Source organism: Phacochoerus africanus, chromosome 3, assembly GCF_016906955.1.
Source record: "Phacochoerus africanus isolate WHEZ1 chromosome 3, ROS_Pafr_v1, whole genome shotgun sequence".
Taxonomy (NCBI): domain Eukaryota; kingdom Metazoa; phylum Chordata; class Mammalia; order Artiodactyla; family Suidae; genus Phacochoerus; species Phacochoerus africanus.
In genome coordinates this window covers 11,435,494-11,459,700 of record NC_062546.1, presented here as the reverse complement: position 1 = coordinate 11,459,700, position 24,207 = coordinate 11,435,494, and the positions used below count along the sequence as shown (strand labels likewise).

General features: G+C 53.1%; 1 protein-coding gene across 1 annotated transcript; it reads right to left on the bottom strand.

The window, feature by feature from the left end:
• Positions 1-191: 191 nt before the first annotated feature.
• On the bottom strand, positions 192-24,150 carry PEDS1 (plasmanylethanolamine desaturase 1). Its single transcript, XM_047770882.1, has 6 exons — positions 23,911-24,150; positions 16,384-16,503; positions 6,893-6,984; positions 5,338-5,482; positions 3,531-3,743; positions 192-1,613 (listed from the first exon to the last, which is right to left on the bottom strand). The coding sequence occupies exons 1-6, from the start codon at positions 24,032-24,034 to the stop codon at positions 1,492-1,494; spliced, it is 816 nt and encodes a 271-aa protein (XP_047626838.1). The 5' UTR covers positions 24,035-24,150; the 3' UTR covers positions 192-1,491.
• Between the last annotated feature and the right edge of the window lie 57 nt (positions 24,151-24,207).

Here is a 24,207-nt window from a genome sequence, read left to right as displayed (position 1 = left end):
GTCCAACCAGGAGGGCTTTCCCCTCATTCTTTCCCCAGCTGGTTCCATCTCCTCCTCCAGGTCTCAGCCCAAATGTCACCTCCTCAGAGAGACCCTCCCTGACCGCCCTGCCAAAGCAGCCCCATCCTACTTTTCCAATGTAATTGCAAGCTGTTTGATTTTCTTTACAAATCACCATCTGAATGTCCATGTGCATTTATTTATGTTTATTGTCTCTCTCCCCAGGAGGTCCACTCCACCAGGTTAAGTGCTTGTTTGTTCCCTTCTGTGCCCCGGTGTCCAGGGCAGCGCCTGGCACACACCACGTGCCAATAAACATTTGCTGAAGGAATTCAACAGTAGGGGTCAGCCTTCATTACTCTACCATCATGATCTCCTGAATGAAAAACATTTCTCACCAAATCATGAGTCCCCTCCAGAAGCGTTTGGAGTAGATGTCAGCATTGATTGTTTCAGATGACAAAGCCTCCATCCTTTGCCCAGGCTTGGGGTGGGGCCTCACCCTCCAGATTCCTGACTCCCACACCCCCAGCCAACCAGGAAACACGAGGCAGCTGAGGTTAAGTAGACTCTTGCTGCTTTGTTATAAATATATTATGTACATCCAAAACATGACATTAAAATATTACTCCGTGTTACAGAAAAGATATTAAGGCTTTCTATTATTTACATTAAACAAGCAAGCACCTTTAAAAAAAAAAAACAAAACGAAGAGCCCCACTTTTCCTTCTCTGACATACCCCTGGCCAGAGGGGACACTGTGTCTCCTCCCCAGTGACCAAGACCCTTTGAAGGGGCTGTGCCCTCTGAAGACATACTCTGATTAGGATTATCAGCTCTGGCTGGAATCACATGGACAGATGGGGGAGAGGGGAGGTTCAGCCTTGATCAGGAAATTCTGGCCTCTCTGGCTGGCTGCCCCCAGACCCTTGCTGCCCTCTGCCATCCTTGGGCGGACACGCTAGGCTGAAGGGAGTGACTGTCACTGTCTACTCATCCAGGCCTTCAGGGTCAGCTTGCAGGGCTACAGCAGGGTGATGCTCCAGGAACAGAGTTGTGCCTGCGGGCTCCTTGACCACCGAGGGCAGACACAGAGGAACAGATAAGTTGACTCAATGCCCCAATACCAGCCACACTTATGGGCTGCCCAGTGGTGGTGGGAGTGTGGGGAATTAATGAGCTTTTCCTCAATCCCAGGGATGGCTGGCAGGGCTCCTTTTTTTTTTTTTTTTTTTTTTTGCAGAGTCAGGCTTGGCAGACAGAACAGCTCAGGTGGCTGGGGAGGGACCAAGGAAAGAAAATGAAAGAAAATGAAAAAACCAGTGGCTCAAGTATTCTCTGTCACAAGGGGTGGGCTGGGGGTGCCTGGGCCCAGCCCAGGAGATGTCCTCTCCACCTAGAGGGGCCAGTGCAAGGAGGCTGGAATTTGGCAGATGGCTTCGGTTTAGGGGAGCTGGGGAAGGTTGGCAATAAGGTGGCGGCACAGAGGACTTATTTAATCTTCTGTGCCCATTTCATGTCGTCCGCCCGAGGCTTCTCGCCTGTCAGGCCTTGGATAATGTCTTCTAGGCGTCGCCAGAAGCCCATCTTCTCCAGAGGATAGTTGAGCCAGCCTGCAGTGGAAACAGGGCAGGGGGTGGGGGAAGGGGTGAATGGAAGAGCAGCAGTAAGAGGATGTAGAGAGAGCTGGCCCTGCTTGGGCGGGTGACAAGGACTGATCAAGGAACCTAGGGACCAGAGCTTCCCACAATGGACTTGGGGGCTTCTCAGACATGCCTTCATCCCCTCATCACCTTCTCATTGAGCGCTTACTATATGCCAGGTATGGAGGCGGTGTTTCTTATTATTTGTCTGTATTGCCACCTTGTCCAGGAAGCCTGTCCTGACTACCACTTAGCAGCATTCCAGGACTGTCACATCATCCTTTTATTTCTTTATAGTCTTTGTGATAAATTGTAATCATTTTCATTAACTCATCACTTCCGAGTTTTGTGTTGGTTTTTCTCCCTAACTCCCAACTAGAATGTCAGCTTGAACAGCAGAACCCCGTGCTCTTTCACTGTGGATCCCAGTGCCTAGAATGATGCCGGCACACAGGAGGTGCTCCGTGAAGATTGCCCATAATCTTATTTAACCCGTATCACAGCCTCCACTTGAACCTTGAAGTAGATACTATTGTTACTCTCATTTTCCACATGAGAAGACTGAGGCTTGCAGGGGTGTCTCCCAGTTAGTATATGGCCAAACCAAGACTATCCCAGTCCTGGAGCAGTTAAATGATCTCCTAAACAGCCTAAATTTGAACGTCTCCACTGGCGCCTTAAAAACATGACTGTAGGATGTACAAAAATATTTTTCGTGCCTGTCAGTTCTGCTTCCAGAAAGGGAAAAAAAGAAACAATCAAACTAACAAAAAACCCAAACCAACCCCAAATCCCACGACCCCGCCAAACCAGTAGCTGTAGCTTACTGAATACCTACTATGTGCCAAGCCTTTGCATCTGCATTCACACCCCAGCCCTGGGAAGTGGTCTGTGGGGGAGGTGGCCGTAGCCTCAACTTGTGGATGAGAAAAGTGGTAACCAGGGAGGCTCGTGAGCCTCCGAAAGCTACATGTGGAAGAGCGGAGAGCTGAACCCAAGCTGGCCTGACTTAACAGCATCTATGGAATACTTAAGCTTAAAAAGATCTCAAGCTGGCCCTGGAAAACCTGCCCGCCTTGCCTCACCTCACAGGCACCGGCCTGTTAACGACCAATGGCGTATTCCTCCCTCACACCAGATATGATCTGGCCTCAGGGCCTTTGCACTTGTGTTTCCCTCTGCCTGGACCCATCTGTCCCTATTTATCTGCAGGGCCCTTCCCACAGTTTTTTCAGATTTCTGACCTCCTTTACAAATAGCTACGCCCTCCTCCCCAACGACCGCCCTTCATTCCGTTTCCCCCCACAGAATTCTCCACCTGGACTGTCACCTCTCCTGCCCTCAAATAAACCATACGTGTTCCTGCCTCAAGGCCCTTGCACCTACTGCTCCTGCTGCCTGGAGCACTCTTCCTCCACATCTCTCCCTTCAGTTCCAACGTCACCTTCTCAGTGAGGCCTTCCCTGACCTCCCTATTTAAAGGGTAAAGCTCCCCCATTTCCCGCTCTTACCCTCTGCTTTATTTCCCTCCATAGCAGTTAGGACCATCAGATGTAGTGCTTATTTCAGGCAGGGATCTTGGCCTCTCTTGTTCAGTGATATGGCACATAGTAGGTGCTCAATAAGTATTTTCTGGGTGGACAGGTGGTTGGAAACCACAACTCTGTGAAGAGGGTATGTGTGTGTGTGTCTGGTTTCCTGCTGTGTCCTCGGCACATAGAAGAGTGCGTGGCACACAGTAGGTACTCAAGAAATAGGTGTTCGGAGAGAACATTCCTGTAGGGCAAAGACTGTACAACCTCCCATTGTGACCTCTGCCACCGACTCTAAGGATGGAGCTGAAGTCGGAGTGGGGGTGGCCCATTCCATGCCACCCTACAGCCGCACCTGTGGTGATGCAGAAGTAGGTCTCGTGGGGTGAGACATGGTGGATGCGATGATGTTTACGGGGCAGGATGACATGCCAGTCCTGCAGGAGGATGACCCAGCTCGGCAGCCCAAAGTATGTGTGCGACCACTTGTGGATCTGATTGGTGAAGGTGACAAAGATGACCAGGCAGAAGATGAAGCATTCCCAGGGGTACAGCTGCTCCAGGGCTTCTGCAGGGTGGGAAGAGGGTGCATCCAGCCGTCATACAGGGCGGGGCCCACTGCCAGCCTGGCCCTCAGCACTTGCCCCTGGGCAGCTCCCTTCCCAGGACGGCATCCGGGCCTCCTTCCATCTTCCCATAGGGCCCGGGCAGTCTCAGACTCCCCTTTGGGCCCCAGTTTCCCCTTTTGCTCAGTGGGCAGAAAATGGAAGAAGCATAAGTAATAGTTAAGAATGTGAGGCAGGAGTTCCCATCATGGCTCAGTGGAAATGAATCTGACTAGCATCCATGAGGACGCAGGTTTGATCCCTGGTCTTGCTCAGTGGCTTCTGGCGTTGCCATGAGCTGTGAGGTAGGTCAAATATGCGGCTTGGATCTGGCGTCACTGTGGCTGTGGTGTAGGCCAGCAGCTGCCGTCCAATTCGCTGCCCCTAGCCTGGGAACTTCCATAGGCCATGAGTGCGGTCCTAAAAACACCAAAAAAAAAGGAATGTGAGGCAGAGCTGGGTTCAGATTCCTGCTCTGACATTTCTTGACTGTATGAACTTGGGACAGCGACTATGGCTTTAAGTCTCAACTTCCTCATCAATAAAATGGGAATCACATTTTTTCCAGATTCCCTAGCAGCAAAGCCCGTGATAAGGCACATGAGTTATCTGATGGGAGGAGGGGAAGGATCCTCTCTTCTGGAAAAACGTCTGAGGGCGGAAAGCAGGACAGGGCAGGGCAAGAGTTAAGCAAAGATGAGGTTGGGGGAAGTCTTGTCTCAGCCTGATCCTGGGAATGGGGGTTTTGAAACGTTACTGACTCCACAGAGTTAGTCCCACTCAGAGGCAAGGGGGCTGGTCTTTTGTAGGCTTTTCTTGTCATTGGCTTCAGGCTTATCCCAAGGAGAGACAGGACCTGCCTGGCAGTTCTCAGAAGGGGCAGCTGGGAGCTCACAGCAGCCGCCACTCATAGCTGCTGGGGCAGAGGATGCGGGTAGGGTGCCACAGCACCCACACCACCAGACCCTCATCGCAGCTCCCCGAGGTGGGGGTGCTCTGAGCAACAGCAAGGTGTCAAGTTCTTAAAAGAAGCCCACACAGAGGAAGACGGGTCTCCCACCTTCCCGCCGCCGTCCTCTGACCTGACACACAATGTAAGTAAGGCTCGGAGAACTGGACTGACTTGCTTTACTTTAGGACGTTCCCTCCCCCAGACAAGCAGGGCAGAGATCTGAATCCAGGACAGAGTTCGCAGGCACAGGGAGGCAGTGCCAATGGGCAAGGCGGCCCGGTGTAGGGGAGCAGGGGGTACTGGGGGGGGGGGGCAAATTGGAGCACGTGCACTGTGTCTAAGGGAGGCTTCTGCAGCCCAGCTCTGGCCCAGTGCAGCCAAGTGGGAACAAGGACTCAGGGAGGCCAAGCTGGGACTGTACAAGAGAAGCTGGAGATACAGAGCTTTTATGTCAAGTATCCCAATTTCAGTTAGGGAGCATCTAACTAAGAATTATTACAATATTGTGACCCCCCCCTGCCCCCAGTGTGCACACACACCACAAGAGGCCCATGGGGGCGTGCTGTGTGTCTGGCCCCGATGGCTCCCTGGAGGCCGATGCTCACCTGGGCTCTGGGTGCGGAACTTGTAGGCCATGTTTAACAGTGGCAGGAGCGTCACCAGGCAGTTGTCCCCATTGGTCTCGATGAAGTCATGCCTCGTAATGGCTGTTGGGTCGATGTGATGCTCTCGGAAGGGTCGGATGAAAGCCTGGGTGGGATGGGGGGCAGGGGTACATCCAACCAGTCAGCCTGGGGTGGTCAGCTACTCTCCATGACCTCCTCCGCCCGGGCTCACCTCCTTGCTTTGGGGTGCTGGAGCATGCCTCCATGTACAGGCTCCACCCAGCCTTCGGGGTCTGGGTCTAGTAACTTTAGCAGAAGAGGGGTCGAAATGACCTGGTGGGGACCTTGGGATGGTACTGCCCCCCGTGGGCCTCAATTTCCCCATCTGGGCTGTGAGGGTTCTTGCTGACAATCTCTGCTCTCCTTTCCTACCCTAGGACACTTGAGGAGGCTCCTCACAGTGGCAGGCAGGACCCTCTATTTCTTCCCAGCATCCAGGCCCCTCCTGGTAACAGCCCTTTCTCTCTCTTTTTGCCTTTTTATCCTTTAGGGCAGCATCTGCGGCATATGGAGACTCCAAGGCTAGGGGTCGAATCAAAGCTACAGCTGCCAGCCTACACCAAAGCCACAGCAATGCCAGATCTGAGCCGTGTCTGCAACCTACGCTACAGCTCACGGCAACGCCAGATCCTTAACCCACTGAGCAAGGCCAGGGATCAAACCTGCATCCTTATGGATACTAGTTGGGTTCATTAACCACTGAGCCATGAGGGGAACTCCCCCTCTTCTCTTAGTACAAGCTGTTCCAATGAGGCTGACCCCTCCACCCCCTAGTTCTGAGTGAGTGTGACCCTGGCCTGGACAGAGCATCCCATCCCTCTGGCCACAGTGAGTGGCTAAAGGTGAGCATGTGACTCAAGCTGGGTCAGTGGGAATAAGCCATAGGACTTTGGCCATAATTATGGGAAAAGGGAGTTCTTCTACTGGGGATGCTGAGCTGGGAGGATAGACGCCTGGGAGCTGCGAGCCATCTTAGCCCCCTTTGCAGGGGAAAGAATACATGAGCGTGAAGCCAGGAGAGAGGAAAGCAGAGACAGACACGGAGAGGGGCTGAGTTCAAAGAATCTGGTCGGTCCGCCCTACTGGACCCAACCATGCTCTAATTTGGCTCTACCCCTAAAATTTTCAGTACATGAATCAGTACCTTTCTTTGGTTAAGTCTGTACAGATTTTCTACCACAATCAAAAAAGTCTGACACAAGATGAAGTTCATTGAAGACAGTGAGTTGCAGGGCAGGCAAAGACCAAGATGTAGTGTGGCCCCCAAATTCAAGGGGTTCTGGTTAGGCGGACACGTATCAAAGTGGACTGTCCCACACCTGATGCCTTTGCTTCCAGAAAATCTCAGGGGATTCTTGTTCTGGTCTTGGAGGAGGGGCACAGAGGTCAGGCTGGAGTGATGACTTCCATCGTTCAGACAGGGCAACAGAGGCTCAGGGACTCACCCAAGGTCAGAGAGCCTGACCTTGTCCTTGGGCTGGGTCAATATACGCACCTTCCCCACAATGGGCAGTTCCACGGAGCCCCAGGTGTCGGCTCCCCAGTGCACCAGGCCAGACAAGAAGTCAGCAATGAGCGCCCCTGCAACTGTGGACACGAGGAGGGTGAGCTGGGGGGCAGGGGGGCAGGGGGACATCCCTGCCCACTCCCTACCCCAAATCAGGAAGTCGCTCCCTCCCTGGCTCGCTCACTCACTCATCTGTTAGGGGAGAGGGTGTCCCTTCTCTCCTTGGAACACTTCCTCCCTTAGGATGGAGCCTCAGATGTAACACTCCTGGCCTCAAGCTGCCCCTTTACTTGCTCTTCCACAGGGGAGGTGTGGGGCCCCATCTGCTTGGCGGGTCAGGAGAGAGTAAGGGGCCTGCTGAGACCCCCCCGTCCTTTCCTTATAGGAAGAGCTGACCCCTTTGGACTCCTAATGGCCCCACGGGGGAAGCCCACTCTGCTCCAGCGCTGCTGGTGACTACTAGATGGAAACATCCTGGGGTCTGATGTCAGGAAGTACCTTCGGTCCAAACAGAAGACATGCCCCACCCCTGACCCTAGCTTTGATCAACAATAAATGTGATATTTTGGCTTCTAGCAGCCTTTTTCTTGTCTTTGTTCTGAATTTGTTCAAAACTGGAATGCAGTCCCTCAGAAACCTCTAAATCATTCACTCACTTAAGGGTTTGGTACCATAGAAAGGTTAAGTGCTGTTACATCTGGACTCATATTCCAGCTGTCACTTACTAGCTGTGTGACCTTGGGCATGTTACTTAACCTCTCTGCGCCTGTTTTCTATAGATGGTTGGAATGATGATGATTAAAAAAACCCATAGCAACTGCAATTTATTGAGCACTTTCTCAGTGCCAGACACAAGGGCTTTACATGCTTGATCTTAACGAATTCTCACATTCTGTTAGAAGTTGGTGCCGTTTTTACAGAGGCGGAAACTGAGGCTTGGAGAACAGAAATAACTAGGAGTTCCTGTCGTGGCGCAGTGGAAATAAATCCGACTAGGAGCCACAAGGTTAGGGGTTTAATCCCCAGCCTCGCTAGCCTGGGAACTTCCATATGCCGCAGGTGCGGTCCTAAAAAGCAATAAAATAAAATAAAATAAAATAATAAAATAAAAATAAAATAAAATAAAATAAAAATAAAGGAGTTCCTGTCATGGCTCAGTGGTTAACGAATCTGACTAGGAACCATGAGGTTGTGGGTTCGATCCCTGGCCTCGCTCAGTGGGTTAAGGATCTGACATTGCTGTGGCTCTGGCGTAGGCCGGCAGCTATAGCTCCGATTCAACCCATAGCCTGGGAACCTCCATATGCCATGGGTGTGGCCCTAAAAAGGACAAAAAGACAAAAAAAAAAAAAGAACAGAAATAACTAGACTGAGGTGACATAGCTGGCAAGTGGCAGAGCTGGGCTCTTAACCTGCCTTGAGGTCCAAATCCAACACATCAGGATGCACTGCCACCCCTGCCCACATGGGGAAACCAAGGCAGAGTGGCCAGCAAACTGCCCAGGGTAACACCCCAGTGCCACCCCGTCTCGCTCCCCTCCCTCTGCATCTCAGCCCTACTTGCATATTCTCTTTCCTTTGCACCCCCTTACATGCCTCTGGGTCTCTGCATTTGCTCTTCACTCTGCTAGAACATTCTTTTCCAAGATGTAGCACAGCTCACTCCCTCGCTTCTTTCAAATCTCTCTGCCTCAAAGGTCCTCCAGGGACACCTGATCTAAAACTGTAACTACCTCCATCTTCCAGCGTCTTCTACCTCCTATCTTTCTTCTCCAAGCACCTATCACCCTGGACTTCATTTCTGTTTGTTTTCCCCAACAAGGACGTCAGCTTCATGAAGTCAGGGATTTTAGTCTTTCCTTTACAGCTGCATCCCAGATCCTGGCCTATAATATGGTTCAGTAAACATTTGTTGAGCACCGCAAGCCCTCAATACATATTACTGCTGTTTTTCAGTTATTCAGTCTCTCAAGCAACATTCTCTGAGGACCTACTACTGTGTGCTAAGCTCTAGAGCCAGAGATGCCTCAGACATAGAGCTCACATCATTGGGACAAGGAGATAGGAGGGGGAAAGCTGTAAACAAACAGAAAACAAATGCAGACCACTGGGTCACGTGACTTCAGGGCACACCCTTTCAAGTTTAGTTTCTCATTGCAAACTGGCTGTCCAAGGTCTGGCGGGGCCATTTAAGGGTTCTTTGAGGGGCACCCTACCCCCTCCCTGAAGATCTCCAAGTGGCTGACTCCTTCTCAGCCTTCTAGCTTAGGGCCAATGTCACCTGCCACCCCCCCACCCCAGCCATCCTCCCAGGCAGGTGATCTTGGTCACATCTCCCTGCTTTATTTCTTTGATAGCACTTGTTACTATCTGAGGTGGCCTTATTTATTTTCCCTGCTTCTAGGATGAGGAAAGGAGCTCAGAGTTGAACTACCACCCTGGTCCCATGGCTTGGAAGTGGCAGCCATGAGATGGGGAGTGGTGGGTCTACCAGCCTCCAAAACCAGTAGCGCTTCATGCCTTTAGATTGTGCTCAGTAGGTCTAGAGGCATTAATAGAGTGCCTGCTGCATACTACAAGATGCTATGCACACACTGCCTCATGTCTACCAGGAAGGACTAGAGGCACTATGGCCAAGAGCTAAGGAGGAGCTAGATCAATGAGTCAAGGGCCTCCCCTGTTGCTACCATATTGCTGTGTGACCCTGGGCAAGCCCACTCTGGGCCTCAGCATCTTCACTTGCACAGCAAAGGGTCAGCTGAGGTGCCTCTTGGCCCCCTGTCCCAACTGCTCTAAGGGTGCCCCTAAATGCTGCCTTTAAGAGAATGCAGCCCCCCAGTAGGCCCCCTCAACTTCCCTTCCCATCCCTGTTCCATGGAACCACTGATCTGCTTCCCATAATCATAGATTGGATTTGTCAATTCTAGAACTTCATATAAATGGATTCGTACAGTATGTGCTCTTTTGGACCTAGATTCCTTCACCAGCATAATGTTTCTAGAGTTATCCATGTGTGTATTTAGGAGTTCACCCTTTTTACTGCTGAGTCATAGCCCTGGTCTGGAGGTACCACAGTACATTTATCTGTTCTGCTGTCAGACGACTAGGCTGTTTCTAGGTTTGGGCTGTTATGATTTAGGCTCCTGTGCCTGTTCATTCATAAACCTGCGTGAAGACACAGGCCCTCATCCTCTCTGGGTAAAGACTGCAGCTATCTACCTATTTCTCCATCCATTAAACTTATTTTTTTACTTATTTATTACCTGTTTTTACTTGACATTTATTGAGTACGTATAGTTACCAGGCCCTGTGCCAGCACCTTAAATGTGTTCTCTCTCTTAATCCCGACACTGCACCAAGGCCAATCTTAAGCCGGTTACACATTTTATGTCGTTAACGGTCCTAAGCATTTAATCCGTACAGATGATAACAATGATAATAAAAACAACATTAGAAAAACAATGTTTTGTGATCATGGTTAACACTGGAGCCCTTCTTGTATGCTGGGTGCTTTGTCAAAGTTGTTAAAAAGTGCATTATTGGGAGTGAAACTCCCCACAGCTTAAATATGGGCTGTGCACAGTGACTTCTCTCCAAGGAGAACACAGTGGGGAAGGGGAAGGGGAGAAGCTGTACAGTGGAGGAACTGGACTAACACCACTTGGGCCAGGGGGTCAAGGCTGACATCATAGGGGGAATGATGCTATGCTAGGACATCCCCTTGCTACAGTGTGATGAAAATGGCACTTGACCTCGAAGCTCTTCCCCCCCGAGCCACATAACCCACTAAGAAAAACCCTAAGCAAGTTCTACTAGAGGGCATCGTACAAAATACCAGCACTCCTCAAAACTGTCAACAACATTGAAAACAAGAAAAGTATTAGCTGAGTCACAGCTAAGGAGCCTCAAGGGACATGACAACTAAACATGATATGGAATCCTAGACGGGATCCTGGAATAGATAAAGGACATCAGCTAAAAACTAAGGACATCTGAATAAACTATGGACTTCAGTTTATAATAACGTATCCATATTGGTGTATTAACTGTAACAAATATATGATACTAATACAAAATGTTAACAATAGGGGAAGGGAGTTCCGTTGTGGCCCAGGGGAAACAAATATTATTCCCGTCGTGGCTCAGCAGTTAATGAACCTGACAAGGATCCATGAGGATGTGAGTTTGATCCCTGGCCTTGCTCAGTGGGTTAAGGATCCGGCGTTGCCGTGAGTGAGCTGTGGTGTGGGTCACAGACGCGGCTTGGATCCTGGGTTGCTGTGATTGTGGTGTAGGCCGGCAGCTGTAGCTCCGATTTGACCTCGAGCCTGGGAACTTCCACATGCCATGGGTACGGCCCTAGAAAGCAGGAAAAAAAAAAAGGGCGGGGGGAGGGGGAGTTGGGGGCAGAGGATATATGGGAACTCACAGTACTATTTGTTCAAGTTCTAGAAATGGACTGGGGACTTGGGATTGGTATATGCACACTACTGTATATGGAATGGCTGGTCAACGGAGAGCTGCTATAGAGCACAGGAACTCCACCCAATATTCTATAATAACCTATATGGGGAGTTCCCGTCGTGGTGCAGTGGTTAACGAATCCGACTAGGAACCATGAGGTTGAGGGTTCGGTCCCTGCCCTTGCTCAGTGGGTTAAGGATCCGGCGTTGCCGTGAGCTGTGGTGTAGTTTGCAGACGCGGCTTGGATCCCGCGTTGCTGTGGCTCTGGTGTAGGCCAGTGGTTACAGCTCCGATTCGACTCCTAGCCTGGGAACCTCCATATGCCGTGGGAGCGGCCTAAGAAATAGCAAAAAGACAAAAAACAAAAAACAAACAAAAAAAACCTATATGGGAAAAGAATATGAAAAAAAAAGGATAGGTGTCTGTGTATCACCGAATCACTCTATTGGACAGCAGAAATTATCACAACATTGTAAATCAACTCTAATTCAATAAAACTAAAAAAATAAAGCTGTTCTAGGAAGTCCAGTCAATTTTTAAAAAATGTCTACTGTCTCATGTCCTGTGCTATGGCGATGGGCTCGAGCACATCCCACCTTCCGGAGGAGGAGGTGAGACAGGGCAGGTAAGCGCCCCCCACCCCCACCCCCCAGAGGTGACCAGGCAGGTAAGCGCCCCACTCAACCCCCTGGCCGGTAAAGGCCGCTGGGGCTGGCAGGGCTGCTGGGGCGTGGCTGAGACCATGGCAAGGGCCACTTATGTAGCTCTGGGAAATGGGTATTAATGGCACTTACTTCATTACCACAATCGGTTAATAACAATGGGCTAATGCAGGTCCTTAGGACAAAGCAAGTGCTCCCCAAATGTAGCCACAGTTAATAGTTAAACATTGCTCCCCTCTCCAGGCCTCAGCTGTGTCATCTATCAAATGACCGGTCCCTGGCCTTTTCGGGTGAGCACGGAGGGATGTAGGCTTCAGGCAGATGTCAGGATTATTTTTGGAGAGGAGCCTTCTCCGACTCAGTGACAAAATGGCTCTGTGATCTCAAGCAGCAACCCCAGGCCTCCAGTTCACGGAATCTTTAATGAGGGTAGGGGTGGCAGAGGCAGGCACACAGAGGCTTCTTTGTCCTGGCGCTGGTGGCAGAACCCAGTGGCTGCCTCACCCTGGGAGTGGTCTGGGCCTGGTTACCAGTCTGCCTGCAGAGCACTGGAAGAGGACTCACCAGGCGACCTTGAGACAGTCCCTGGGCCCCTGGGGGCCTCCATCTCCTCATAGGCCCCCCAGCTGGGGCTTCTTTGCCCCTGCCCACCTCATTCCCTGATGTGGAGACAGAGAGAGGGGCCGAGACAGAAGCAGAAGCTGCTGAGGGCTGGGCCATATGGGGTTCTGGGGCCAAATCCTGTCTTTACCACCTTTTAGCTCAAATCCTGTGGAGACTCTTCACCTGATCTGTGGGACGAGCTATGACCCGAGGCCCTGTGACTGCTCAGCTCATTGCTGACCTCTGTACTCGCTGTGACTCTCTGCTGGAACTCTCTTCCCTCTGTCTTTCTGTCAGAAAACTCCTATTCACTCCTTGCAACACCAGCTCACAACCCCCGACACTTTTCCTTCACTTGCCCCTGGAGCAGTAAACAGTTCAGGGCTCCCGGGCCATTCATCTGTCACTCATTCACCATGGCAACACTGTCCTTGTTGGGGTCGCTAATGACCTCCACGTGGCCCAATCCATGGGTCCCCCTCAATGTCTCTCCTTGCTGGTCTGTTCGGTGGTGGCTCCTGGTTGACCCCCCAAGTCTTCTGGAAACACAAGCTCCTTTTAGCTTGTGCAACTCTGCCTGGTTCACCTTCCACCCGTTTGGCTGGCTCTTCCTCCTCTTCCCGCCTGGAAGCAGGGAAGGCCTCAGCCTCCTCTTGGGTTTGCACAGCCGAGTTTGCACAGGGCTTGGGGTGGGGTCTCCGCCAGCACCTGGGCTTCAAACACCATCTCTACTCCCAGGACGCCCATATTTTTATCTCCAGCTGCCTTCCCTGATGTCAGACTCTAATCTCCAATTTCTGGACACCTCCCCAGGGCCCTCAGGCAGGCTCCTCCAACCCTGTCCCAGCCACCACCCAGGCCACAGACCCCTCTTTCCTCTCACCTCCACAGTCACACTGGAGGCTCACCTATCACAGCTCACCCAGAGTTTGATGACTTTTCACCACCTCCACTGCCCTCCTGGGGTCTGGGCCACCATCTTCACCTCCTCTCTGGCCCTTCCTGCCCCTTCCATCCTCCCTGCAGGTCAGATGATGTCTGGGAAATTGGGAAACTCACCAATGGCTTCTCATGGCCTGTAGAATAAACCCCAAGTCCAGACTACAGCCTTCAAGGTTCTACACAACACCCGCCCCCACAGTGCCTCTGAGCTGCTGCCAGCTCCTTCTCCTTTCATGAATTTTCTCCAGCCACACTGGCCTCCTCTCTATCCTCCAAATGCCCAGGGTTCACAGCGGCCTCAAAGCCTCTGCACTTGCCACTCCTCTGCCTGGGATGCCCTGCACAGAGGTAACTGTTTGCCAGCATCCCCCTCACCCCCCCGCCACCTCCTTCAGGCCTCTACACAAATGTCCCCTTCTCCAGAGTGGGCTTCCCTGACCTCTTACCTCAATTCTTCCATGCCAATTCCCTTATCTTGACTTTGCTTCCTGGCATTTTGTCGTCTGTGTTTATTTACTGGGCACCTTTTCAGGGCTTCCCGCTCCCTTGGTTTCTGGGGCCTGGCAGGGGCACCAGAACCTCTGGGGAGATGGCACCAGGCTGGGGGTGGGCTCTTTAGGCTGGCACGGTGCCCTTACTTCTTGCATGTCAACACACAAATCATGGCAGCTATTTAAATCGATTAGGAGCTGTGCAAACACCACTATCAGCGGACTGTCTGCTCTTATCAGCCAGAAGGCAAAGGTGTGGGATGGAGAGCAGGTGTCTCATGCAGGTGAGAGAGCTCCTGGCCCAGAGCTGGAAGCTGTGGTCCCAACTGCCTGGAATGCCCAACCTTCTGGCTTGCAAACACAGACCTGGGCTCTGGTACTGCTGACCCTTTGCCCAGCCTGGGCCCACTGCCTGGAACACGCCCTCCTCCCAGAGCTGACTGCAGCCTGTGCAGTAACCCCAGACTCTGCGGCTGCCTGGGGAAGGCCAATGGCCTCTCAGAAGACGGTGATGAGAACCTACTCACTAGGCTACCACTAAGAGTTAAAAGGGCCCAGCATGGGGCTTGCCCAAGGCGCCCAGTCAGGAAGTGGCATGGCTGGGAGTTGAACCTGGGTCTGTCGGGGCCCAGACCCACATGGCGCATCAGGGCTCACACTGTCTGCATCCCTGCCCTTGAATGTGGTGCTCTGAGGCAGAGAGGCTGGAGGTGCAGGTCCTTCTTCCCTTGGGTGGAGGGGGGCATGCTTGGTTCCTGTGGGCAGGGTGCAGGTTCCCCAGCACTGGATGGGTTAATCCCCACTCCAGACCCAGATGGCTCAATTAACTGGCCTGAGCACTACTGGCTTCGGCGCCAGAATGCTTTTAATGACACTGTGGAAGCTGAACACTTAGGGCGGGCCAGGTGGACCAAGGGCATAGCCTCCCCTCAGCCTGGGAGCCCAGGGTGGGGGAGGGGATGAGTGTCCAGCATAGGGGGTGGGGGGCGGTGTGAGGAGAGGAAAGAACTCAGTCGCCCCAGGACCTGGGAGTGGAGACAGTGAAATAAGAACTACGCTGTGCTTTCTGGTGTGAGGTGTGACTCTGGTCAGTCCCTTCTCTGAGCCTCTCGGTCTCCTCATCTGGAAAATGATAACTGCAAAATCTACCTCCCTGCCTATGGATGGGTGGGGACTGACCGATGGAAAACACCCAGCAGGCACTAACGCTCTGCAGCGTGCTCATTCATTCACTCATTCACTGATTCAATAAATATTTACCAAGCACCCTGTGTGAGGCCTTGTGCTAGGGACACAGCAGCGAATAAACAAAAATCTCTACTCTCAGGGATTTGAGTGGGAGGAGACAGATAATCAAGAAAGAGGCAATACACTGGAGAAGAGTCAAGGGTGCTATGTGGCAGGGCTGCTTTTTTTTTTTTTTTTTTTTTGTCTTTTTAGGGCTATACCTGCGGCATATGGAAGTTCGCAGGCTAGGGATTCAATTGGAGCTGCAGCTGGCGGCCTACACCAGAGCCACAGCAACGCCAAATCCCAGCCATGTCTGCCACCTACACCACAGTTCACGGCCACACCAGATCCTTAACCTACTGAGCAAGGCCGGGGATCGAACCTGCATCCTCGTGGTTACTAGTCTGACTCGTTTCTGCTGAGCCACAATGGGAACTTCCAGGGCTGCTATTTTTGAGGGACGCCCTCTTTGAGGAAGTGACCTGGATGAGGCAGTGAACACCACGAATGTCTGTGGGAAGAGAGTTCCAGGCACAGGAAGAGCATGTGCAAAGGCCCTGAGCTAGTGGGTGCGCCAGAGGAGAGGAAGGAAATGATGTGAAGAGAAACTGGGGCCAGGCCATGCCGAGGAGTTGGTGTTTTACTCTAAGAACACGGGGAACAACAGGCGAGTGGTATGACCTCATGGAGGATCTAACGGGATCCCAGCTGCCTGTCGAGAGTGGATGGGGTGGGGGCAGACCAGGCGGGAGAGGATGGCGCTGGGCCGGGGCTGGGATGATGGAGGTGGAGTGTAGTGGACCCTGGAGGCGTTTTGAAAGTAAATAGCCAAGAGTACTTGCTGCCGGCTGGGATACGGAATGGAAGAGGAGGAGAGGAACTGAGGTTTCTGGCCCAAGTGACAAGGACAGAGGTGTCAGCGACTGAGATGAGAGGCAGGGTTCCCATCATACCCTGGGCCCTATTTATGTCCTCACATGCGCACACACCCCTGTGGGTGTGTAAGTCGCCATCCATGGCACAGACCCTAGGTCAGTCCCTGGCCCCGGGGCAAACCAGGGCAGGCAACAGGGCTGTGGGCACTCACCGACACCCAGCATTACAAGGGGCGTGTGCTCCCAGCGGGCCAGCAGCAGGAGGTGGACCATGTTGTGAGCGATGAGGCTAAAGCAGAGGATCACACTGCACCACTCCTGGAAGCGCTTGCCTGCAGGGAGAGGAGGTGAGAGGTGAGTGCAGGCCACGTGGCAAAGGCTGAGGGATGGAGCTTTAAAGCCAGGCAGAGCTGGGCTCATGGGGCATCTCTGACTACGTTCTGTGAGTCTACAGTGTTAACCATAGGCTGAACTGAGGGACTGCCTACCCATTTCACAGATGAATATCACTGAGGCCCAGAGAAGGGGAAGGCCTGCCCAAGGTCATACACTCAGTGCCGGCTATGTTAAACCGAGTGTGAACACAGGGCCCTGTGCACCGGTCACAAGCCCACGAAGCTGGCCTTGCATATGCCGCATTCTTTGGCAGACAGAACCCGCATGCCAGCCTCCTGGGCCTCTCTAGAGACACCTCAAAGAATCTGAATGAGCTTCTTTTTAAAATCCCATCACCCATCCCCTTTCACAGGTAATTATTTGGAGGTAGAGGCTATAAACAGTTTTTAATCCTGGGGGTTCAGACCCCACCCAACTTCCATCAGGCAGGGCTCTAGCCAATGAGTCAGGAAATCAGGAGAACCGGGCCTTGGTGATCATTTCTGGAGCTCCTGCCACAGGGAGAAGAGGCAGTACTGAGCAGCCTCTCAAACTTTTTTCCCCCCTGGCTGCGCCTGTAGCATGGGAAGTTCTCAGGCCAGGGACGAAACCTGTGCTTCAGCAGTTAACTAGAGCCACAGCAGTGACAAATGCCAGTTCCTTAACCCAGAGCCACCAGGGAACTCCGAAAGGGTTAAACTCCAGAGGCCAGGCAGGTGATGTGAAGGAGTGAGGTGGGCTGGGTGGGACAGTGGGACAGCAAGCACCTGTTCTCTTTCTAAAGCAGCAACGCTGGAGCCTTTAACCCACTGGGCTGGGCCAGGATTGAACCAGCATCTGCAGCAGCCCAAGCTGCTGCGGTCGGATTCCTTTTTTTTTGGCTTATTAGGGCTGCACCCAAGGCATATGGAGGTTCCCAGGCTAGGGGTCTAATCAGAGCTACAGCTGCCAGCCTACAGCACAGCCACAGCAATGTCAGATCTGAGCCGCATCTGCGACCTACACCACAGCTCATGTCAACGCCAGATCCTTAACCCACTGAGCGAGGCCAGGGATTGAACCTTCAACCTCACATTTCCTAGTCAGATTTGTTTCCACTGAGCCATGACGGGAACTCCTGCAGTCTGATTCTTAACCCACCGTGCCACAGAGGGAACTCTGTCTTTTCCTGTAATTGTAAACTAAAATTTACAAAAGCAGAAGGAAATAAAAACACCATGTGGGTGACACAATGTGTGACAGGGCCCCTGGAAATACTGTTTCCTCAGGCAGATAGTCCCAAGGACCCTCAACCTGGAACCTCCAACTCCAGGAAGCCAACCATGATGCCTCCTTTGACCCCCAGAGTCCCTCAACCCAGGACTCATTATGGGGACTGTCACTGCCTGTATAATGCCTATCTCCCCTAAATGCAAACTCAGGAGGCCCAGGACCATGCCTGGCCTGCTCACCAGGGCTCTGGCACACAGCCGGTACTCAAAAAATCCTTGTGTGATAAGCAAATTGCCAACCATGATCCTAAAGAAAAGTGCCAGGCTTTGTCTCTGGGAGCCCCTCACTGAAGCACCAAGGGGAGGAAATATGAGGCGACCCATTGTTCCTGACTGGGCAACAGGCTCAGAGAGAGAAAGGGCCTTGCCCAGGCTACACAGTAGCAGACTGCGCCCTAAGCCAGGAGCAGAACAGCTGCCCTGTGAAAAGGCCAAGGCTCAGAGCGGCGAAGGGACATACCCAGGGTCACATTCCCTGGGCCCAGAAAGGGCTAGGATCCCAACAGCAACAGAGTGGCAGATGCGGAAGCCCTTTCCTTCCCACTTTGCAGTCAGGGGCCGTTTCCCTTGGGCCACGAGGCCCTGGCCCCCCCACCCCCAGTGGTCCCCACGTGGGCTCACAATGATCAGGCCCAGAAGGGCCTTCCCTTTTGTGGTTTCTGCTTGTGGCCAGGACCTGGGGTTCAGAAGCAGGAAGCCAGGATGGGTAGTGGTATGGGACCATCTGCTGTCCCCTGCCTGTAGGGACAGCCACATGATCAAATAACAGTAACAACAACAATGGCTTCCACCCACTGAGACCTCTTACGGGATGGGGTATAGGAGGTAGGACACGTCTGAGAGGCTGCAGACCTGCTCCTTCTGTCATATTATACCCTCAGTTTAAAAAAATTAGCTACACTTAAAAAACCCCCACTAAATTCCTATCTTCCTGCTTCCTTTGAGAATACAGGGCTTGGCCACCCCTGGCCTGAGCAGCTGTGGCTCCCATCAGACAGCACAAGAGCTCCCAGTTCACCCCACTCCTTTCCCCTTCCTGCAGCCTCATACTGGGTGGGCCTCCCTTGGTGGCAGTCCTGGCCAGGCCCCTGCAGTGGTCTGAGCTTTCTAGCGGGAGGCATGGTCTCATTCACATCCAGTCCCTTCAGAGAGGAAATGTCCTAGATGAAGGAACCGAGGCTCAGTGGGTAAAAATGAAGAGCTGGGTTTGGATCTTGGGCTCATAAATGGAACATATTAGCCTGGATATTCAGGCTGTCCTGATTTCAAAGACAGTCCAGCTCTCTCCCCATGCCAAGAAGAATGTCCCCAAATCTGAATATTTTCCCATCTAAACTCTATCTCTTTGGCTTCTGGAATCTGGATCCTTCTGCAGACAAGTGCCTTAACTTTGATCCATAAAAAAATAAATCTATAATAATAAGTGGCCCTCATGGAGCACCTATGACATGTCAGGTACGGGGGGCCAGGGGTGATCCCAGCCAGGCCTCGCCTGCCAGATGCCCCGTCCTTCAGAGGGAGAAACTGGGCCTGGAGAGAGAAAGTGTCTTGTCCAAAGCATCATCAAGGTCACAGCATGGACAGTCAGCCTGGCAGGGCCTGCATGGTCAGGTGGTCTAAATGGCATTGCTTCACAGATGGGCAGACTGAGGCCTAGGGAGGGACGGACTTTGCTCAGTTCAGAAGAGCTCAGGCTGCTTCTGGTAGGGCGCTGGGCCTGGCCAGGGTACATGACCTGGGCCGAGTTATCATGAGGATGCCTGTTGGCCTGGGGAGGGGGCTGGGTTGTGTGTGGTGGCTGTGCAGGGCTGGGAGGTGCAGGGGAGGCCACCTCTGCTTTCCTGGGGGCAGGCCATGGCCCAAGGCGTGACATCAGGCCCGACTCCTCCGGTTTTGGTCAGACAAGCCCTGCATATCCTGCACTTCTGGTGGCCCTTGGCCACTGGGAAACCCTCAGCCTCAGGGAGGTGGGGGGACAGGAGGTAGGGAGAAGACAGGGACCAAGAGAGACACAAGGAAGAGCGACAAAGAGACAAACAGAGATGGGAGAGAAGAGGAATCAGAGACACAGAGAGATGAGAAAGAGAAGAGGACAGAGACAGGGAGCAATTACAGGGAGACAAAGAGAAAGAGGGAATGAGTACGGCCAGGGAGGAGGAGAGACAAAGAAATGGAGAAAGAACAAGATTGAGGGAGACAGGGGAATCCGGGCCAGAAGTGTGGCAGGAACAGGGCCCAGTCAGGGAAGGGGCCTCAGGGAGGCATGTGTGGGGGACAGAACCCAGGCTCAGCTCTAGGACTCAGGCCAGGACCCCCGCCTAGCAGTCCTGACACCCTCCACCTTTCCCCTGAGCCCTCGCTAAGAGTCCCTGTGTCCCACAGGGCAGGGTCATCCATAGTTAGCCAGGGTAGTGAACAGCTGGTTCCAGAGACTCCTCAAAATCCACCCCTGGAGGCAGGGCGCCAGCTGGCACCTTCTGGGAAGCTGGACACCTGCCTCACCTCCCGGCTTGCCCAGGAGGCTTGGGGAGGCCGGCCAAGCCCTCCAAGCTCTTCCCAAACACCAGCACCTGGCAGAGGGGGCGGTGGTGCTGCGAAACCCAAACCTGGACGCTTGTGGCTTCTGAGACCCACAGGACCAGGCCCCAACTCCTTGGCCAGACACTCAGAGCCCACAGGATCAGTTTGAGGCTGCCTCGCCCCAAGCTGCCCTGACCAGGCGACTCACAGCTCTTAGCTGACACGAAGCCCTTTGTCTCGCCTGCTGGCCCTGCACACATGCTGCTGCTCTGTTGACCCGGAACACTGGTCCCCACCCGCACACCTACCCCAGGATGGCTCACCTCCACAGTGAAAATTTAGAACATGGAACCCACAATGCCACTGACCAGTGTTCTGGTTCTGGCTCTGCTGGCTGTATGACCACGGGCAGGTCACCACTCTTTGCGAAGCCTCAGAGATCTTCTTTTTTTTTTTTTGGTCTTTTTGCCTTTTCTTCTAGGGCCGCTTCCGCGGCATACAGAGGGTCCCAGGCTAGGGGTCGAACTGGAGCTATAGCCGCCAGCCTACGCCAGAGCCATAGCAATGCGGGATCCGAGCCGCGTCTGCGACCTACACCATAGCTCACGGCAATGCCGGATCCTTAACCCAATGAGCAAGGCCAGGGATCGAACCCGTAACCTCATAGTTCCTAGTCAGATTCGTTAACCACTGAGCCACGATGGGAACTCCCATCAGAGGAGATCTTAAAGATGGACAGGGTGCAGGCACTTTAGGCAGGCCAAACAGATGCAGCCCCTGGCCCTGCTGGCCTTCCTCTGGTGGGGGCAGATGCAAGTTGCATCCCAGGCAAGAAATGTTAGGAAGAATGCATGTGGGGGGTGGGCCATAAGGAAGCTACTGGGGTCTGTAAAATGGAGTTAATACCAGGGTGCCCCAGAGACAACTTCCGTGAAGATGAAATGAGAGTGTATGAGAGAAAAGCCCAGCACACAGTCAGTGCTCAATAAATGCCAACTATGTTAATTGCCTTATTATTGCTGCCAACTACTAAGGTGCCAATCCCCTCTGGCCCCAGGAATCTCAAGAATTCGGTCCTGGAACCCAGGAACTTTCCATCTCTCCCCTGGCTCACTCTGTTCCAGCCCACCAGCCTCCTTGGTGTCCTGCAAACACTGCAGGCTTGCTCTCACCTCAGGGCCTTTGCACTTGCCGTGTCCCTGGTCTGGATCAATCCTTTCTCAAATATCTTCATGCTTCCCTCCCTTCTAGTCTCTGTTTAAATGTCATTTGGTCAGTGAGGCCTCTCTCTACTGCCCTCTCTCTAAAATGTCACTGTGATTTCACTTTCCCCTTTTCTGCTACAAGTTTCACAGCACTTGTCACCATTAGGCAAGTAAGATATTTCCCTTGTTTACTGAGTTTACTAAAATGCCAGCTCCATTCTTCTTACTTTGTTTACCTCTTTGCCCTCAAGGCCTAGAACAGGGACTGGGACAAGGGTGCTCAATATGTATTCAGCCTGGCCCCTTATTTTAGGCCCAGAGAAATGAAGGTTCTTATTGAAAGCTACATAAGAAAGGGACAAAGGCAGGCAGAGGGAGGAGGATGGAATTTGGAGAAACCGGTCTTCCTTCCTCACTCCCCCTATCCAGGCACTTTTCCCAGCCCTGCCCCAAGTCCAGTCAGGAGGAGATAAGATCTCTGACTGCAGGTGTGGGGCACCAGGAGACTGCAGCCTTAGATCCCCAAGTGGCTGTTCTCTAGAGAGTGAGGGGCACTTGGGGAAACCAGAAGTGGACAGAGGGTCAATCATGGGAATGAAGAGATGGTGGTCCACTGGGGAGGCTTAGAATGACAACATACGATTTGGTTGAAGGTGGGTAGAGCTGGACACCAAAGGAGGGGGGCCCCTGAATCCTTGATCCCAGGTGGTGAGTCTGAGGACCAAAGAGGCAAGGCAGCTTACTCCGAGACTCACAGGAAAGGTTCAACTATTGGGTTAATAACAGGGATTGCCTACTGTATCCCAGGCACTGGCCAAGGTGGATGATCTAATTTCTTCTTTTCAATGATACTGAGGAACAGATAAACTGTACCTTGTTCCCATTTTAGAGGTGAGGAAACAGAGGCTCAGAGAGGGAAAGTGGCTTGGCCCAGGTCATACAGCTAAGAAGTAGAGTCCGGATGCCAAGTCCAGACTGTCTTAGGGAGCAGAGGAGGTTTTAAAGGCCACAAACTGGGTGTCTGGGGAACAGGCTGAAGAAACCATGGCAGCATGGGCCAGGTGCCCAACTTAGGCATGAAAAAAAATTACAAACAGAACATGGAATTACAAGTCTAGAAAGGCCTCTGGTGAGCTAGGACACAAAGAGAGAGCAAATGGCCCAAGGTCACAGTTATGGCAGAGATGGTATGCAAACCCAGGCCAGTCAGGGCACAAAGCCAAAGGTGGTAGTGGACTCATGCCTGCCCCAGGCTAGGGCTGTACATGGTGGATACACCCTGGCAAAATGAAAGATGTCCGAATGTTTGACAAACAAAGCTTGGTGTGATGGCAACATCCAGGCAGAGGGGCCTCCCAGTCACCTGACTCCAGAGTTCTCAAAGGCACTTCCTTAACCCCTGGGGACACTTGGCCTTCCTGCAGCCTGGCAATGAGATTCCTGAAGCTCAAGTGGAAGTCAGAGAAGGGGGAGGGCGCTGGTGCTTGCTGGAGCAGAAATGGTAGGCCCAGCAGGAAGAAGCCAGGGCCCTTGGCCTGGGGACAGAACCTCTGGAGACCCTCAAGTCCTAATAGAGGGGGCTAATATAAACACATGGGAGAAGGTTGGAGTTGGGGCTTGTATATGAGAGGAGCTTAAACGGAAGATTCGTGGTGCCCCCATCACCCTAGGATTCCAAAGTATGGAGTGAGAGATAATGCTGGGGGGAGGGGAGGAGGAGGGAAGGGTGGTCTGCAGACGGAATCTATAAATACAGGATGGGGCTTTGGAGGAAAAGTTTCTGGGGAACCCATTAGCTGGGGGCCCCTGAGTTGATGTTCCCAGAGCAGGGAGCCTAAACGTGCCCAGATTTGTGGGGTGAGGTTACGAAAGTCCAGGGCCTTGGCTAGGGCAGAGATGGGGCCCTAGAGTGTGAACTTCCGATCTGGGGAACTTGGAATACGGTGTAACTTTTGGGGGGGTCGAGGACGGTGCATGTGGCTGAGGGGTTGCCTTCAGCTTGGACGGGGTCCTGGGGTGCCGGGTGGTTCCTAAGTCTAGGGACGCTCTTTGCAGCCGCGGGTACCCTGGGCTAGGATCTGGATCTGGTAGGATGATGGGAGCTGTTTGTTGCCCGAGGAGCTGATATGGCAGTTTCTAGACCTGGGGACTGTTTTTGCATCCAGAAAGTCCCGGGGCTGGGATTCTAGCTTGGGCTTGGAAGAGGCGCAGGGGTGGGGTCCCGGACTTAGGGGTGCTATTTGCAAGTCAGAAGCCGCTGGAGTTTGCATCGAGGCCTGAGGCAGGGGTCCGATACAGCGGACCGGGGGTCGCTGTCCGTAGCTCGGACTGGTGACTGCAGGCCCGGAGGGGGGCCCAGAGGTCCTACCTGGTGAGTAGAGCGCGGCCAGCTCGCGGGCCCCAGCATGCTGCGCGCCCCAGCGCCGGCAATACGCCGCCTCGTCCTCGTCGAGCTCCAGCTGCTGGCCCGGTCCGTCTTCCGCGCCCGCCATGGCCACTCGCCTGGCCCGCCCGGTGCTCTCTGCTGGCGGCGGCGGCGGCGGCGGCGGCGGCAGGGCCGCGGAACCGCGGCGAGATCACGCCGCCCAATGACCGCCCAGCACCGCGCGCGACTGCGGCGCTGGCGGGGACCTCGCCCGGCCGCGCGTCACAGCCAATCCGGACC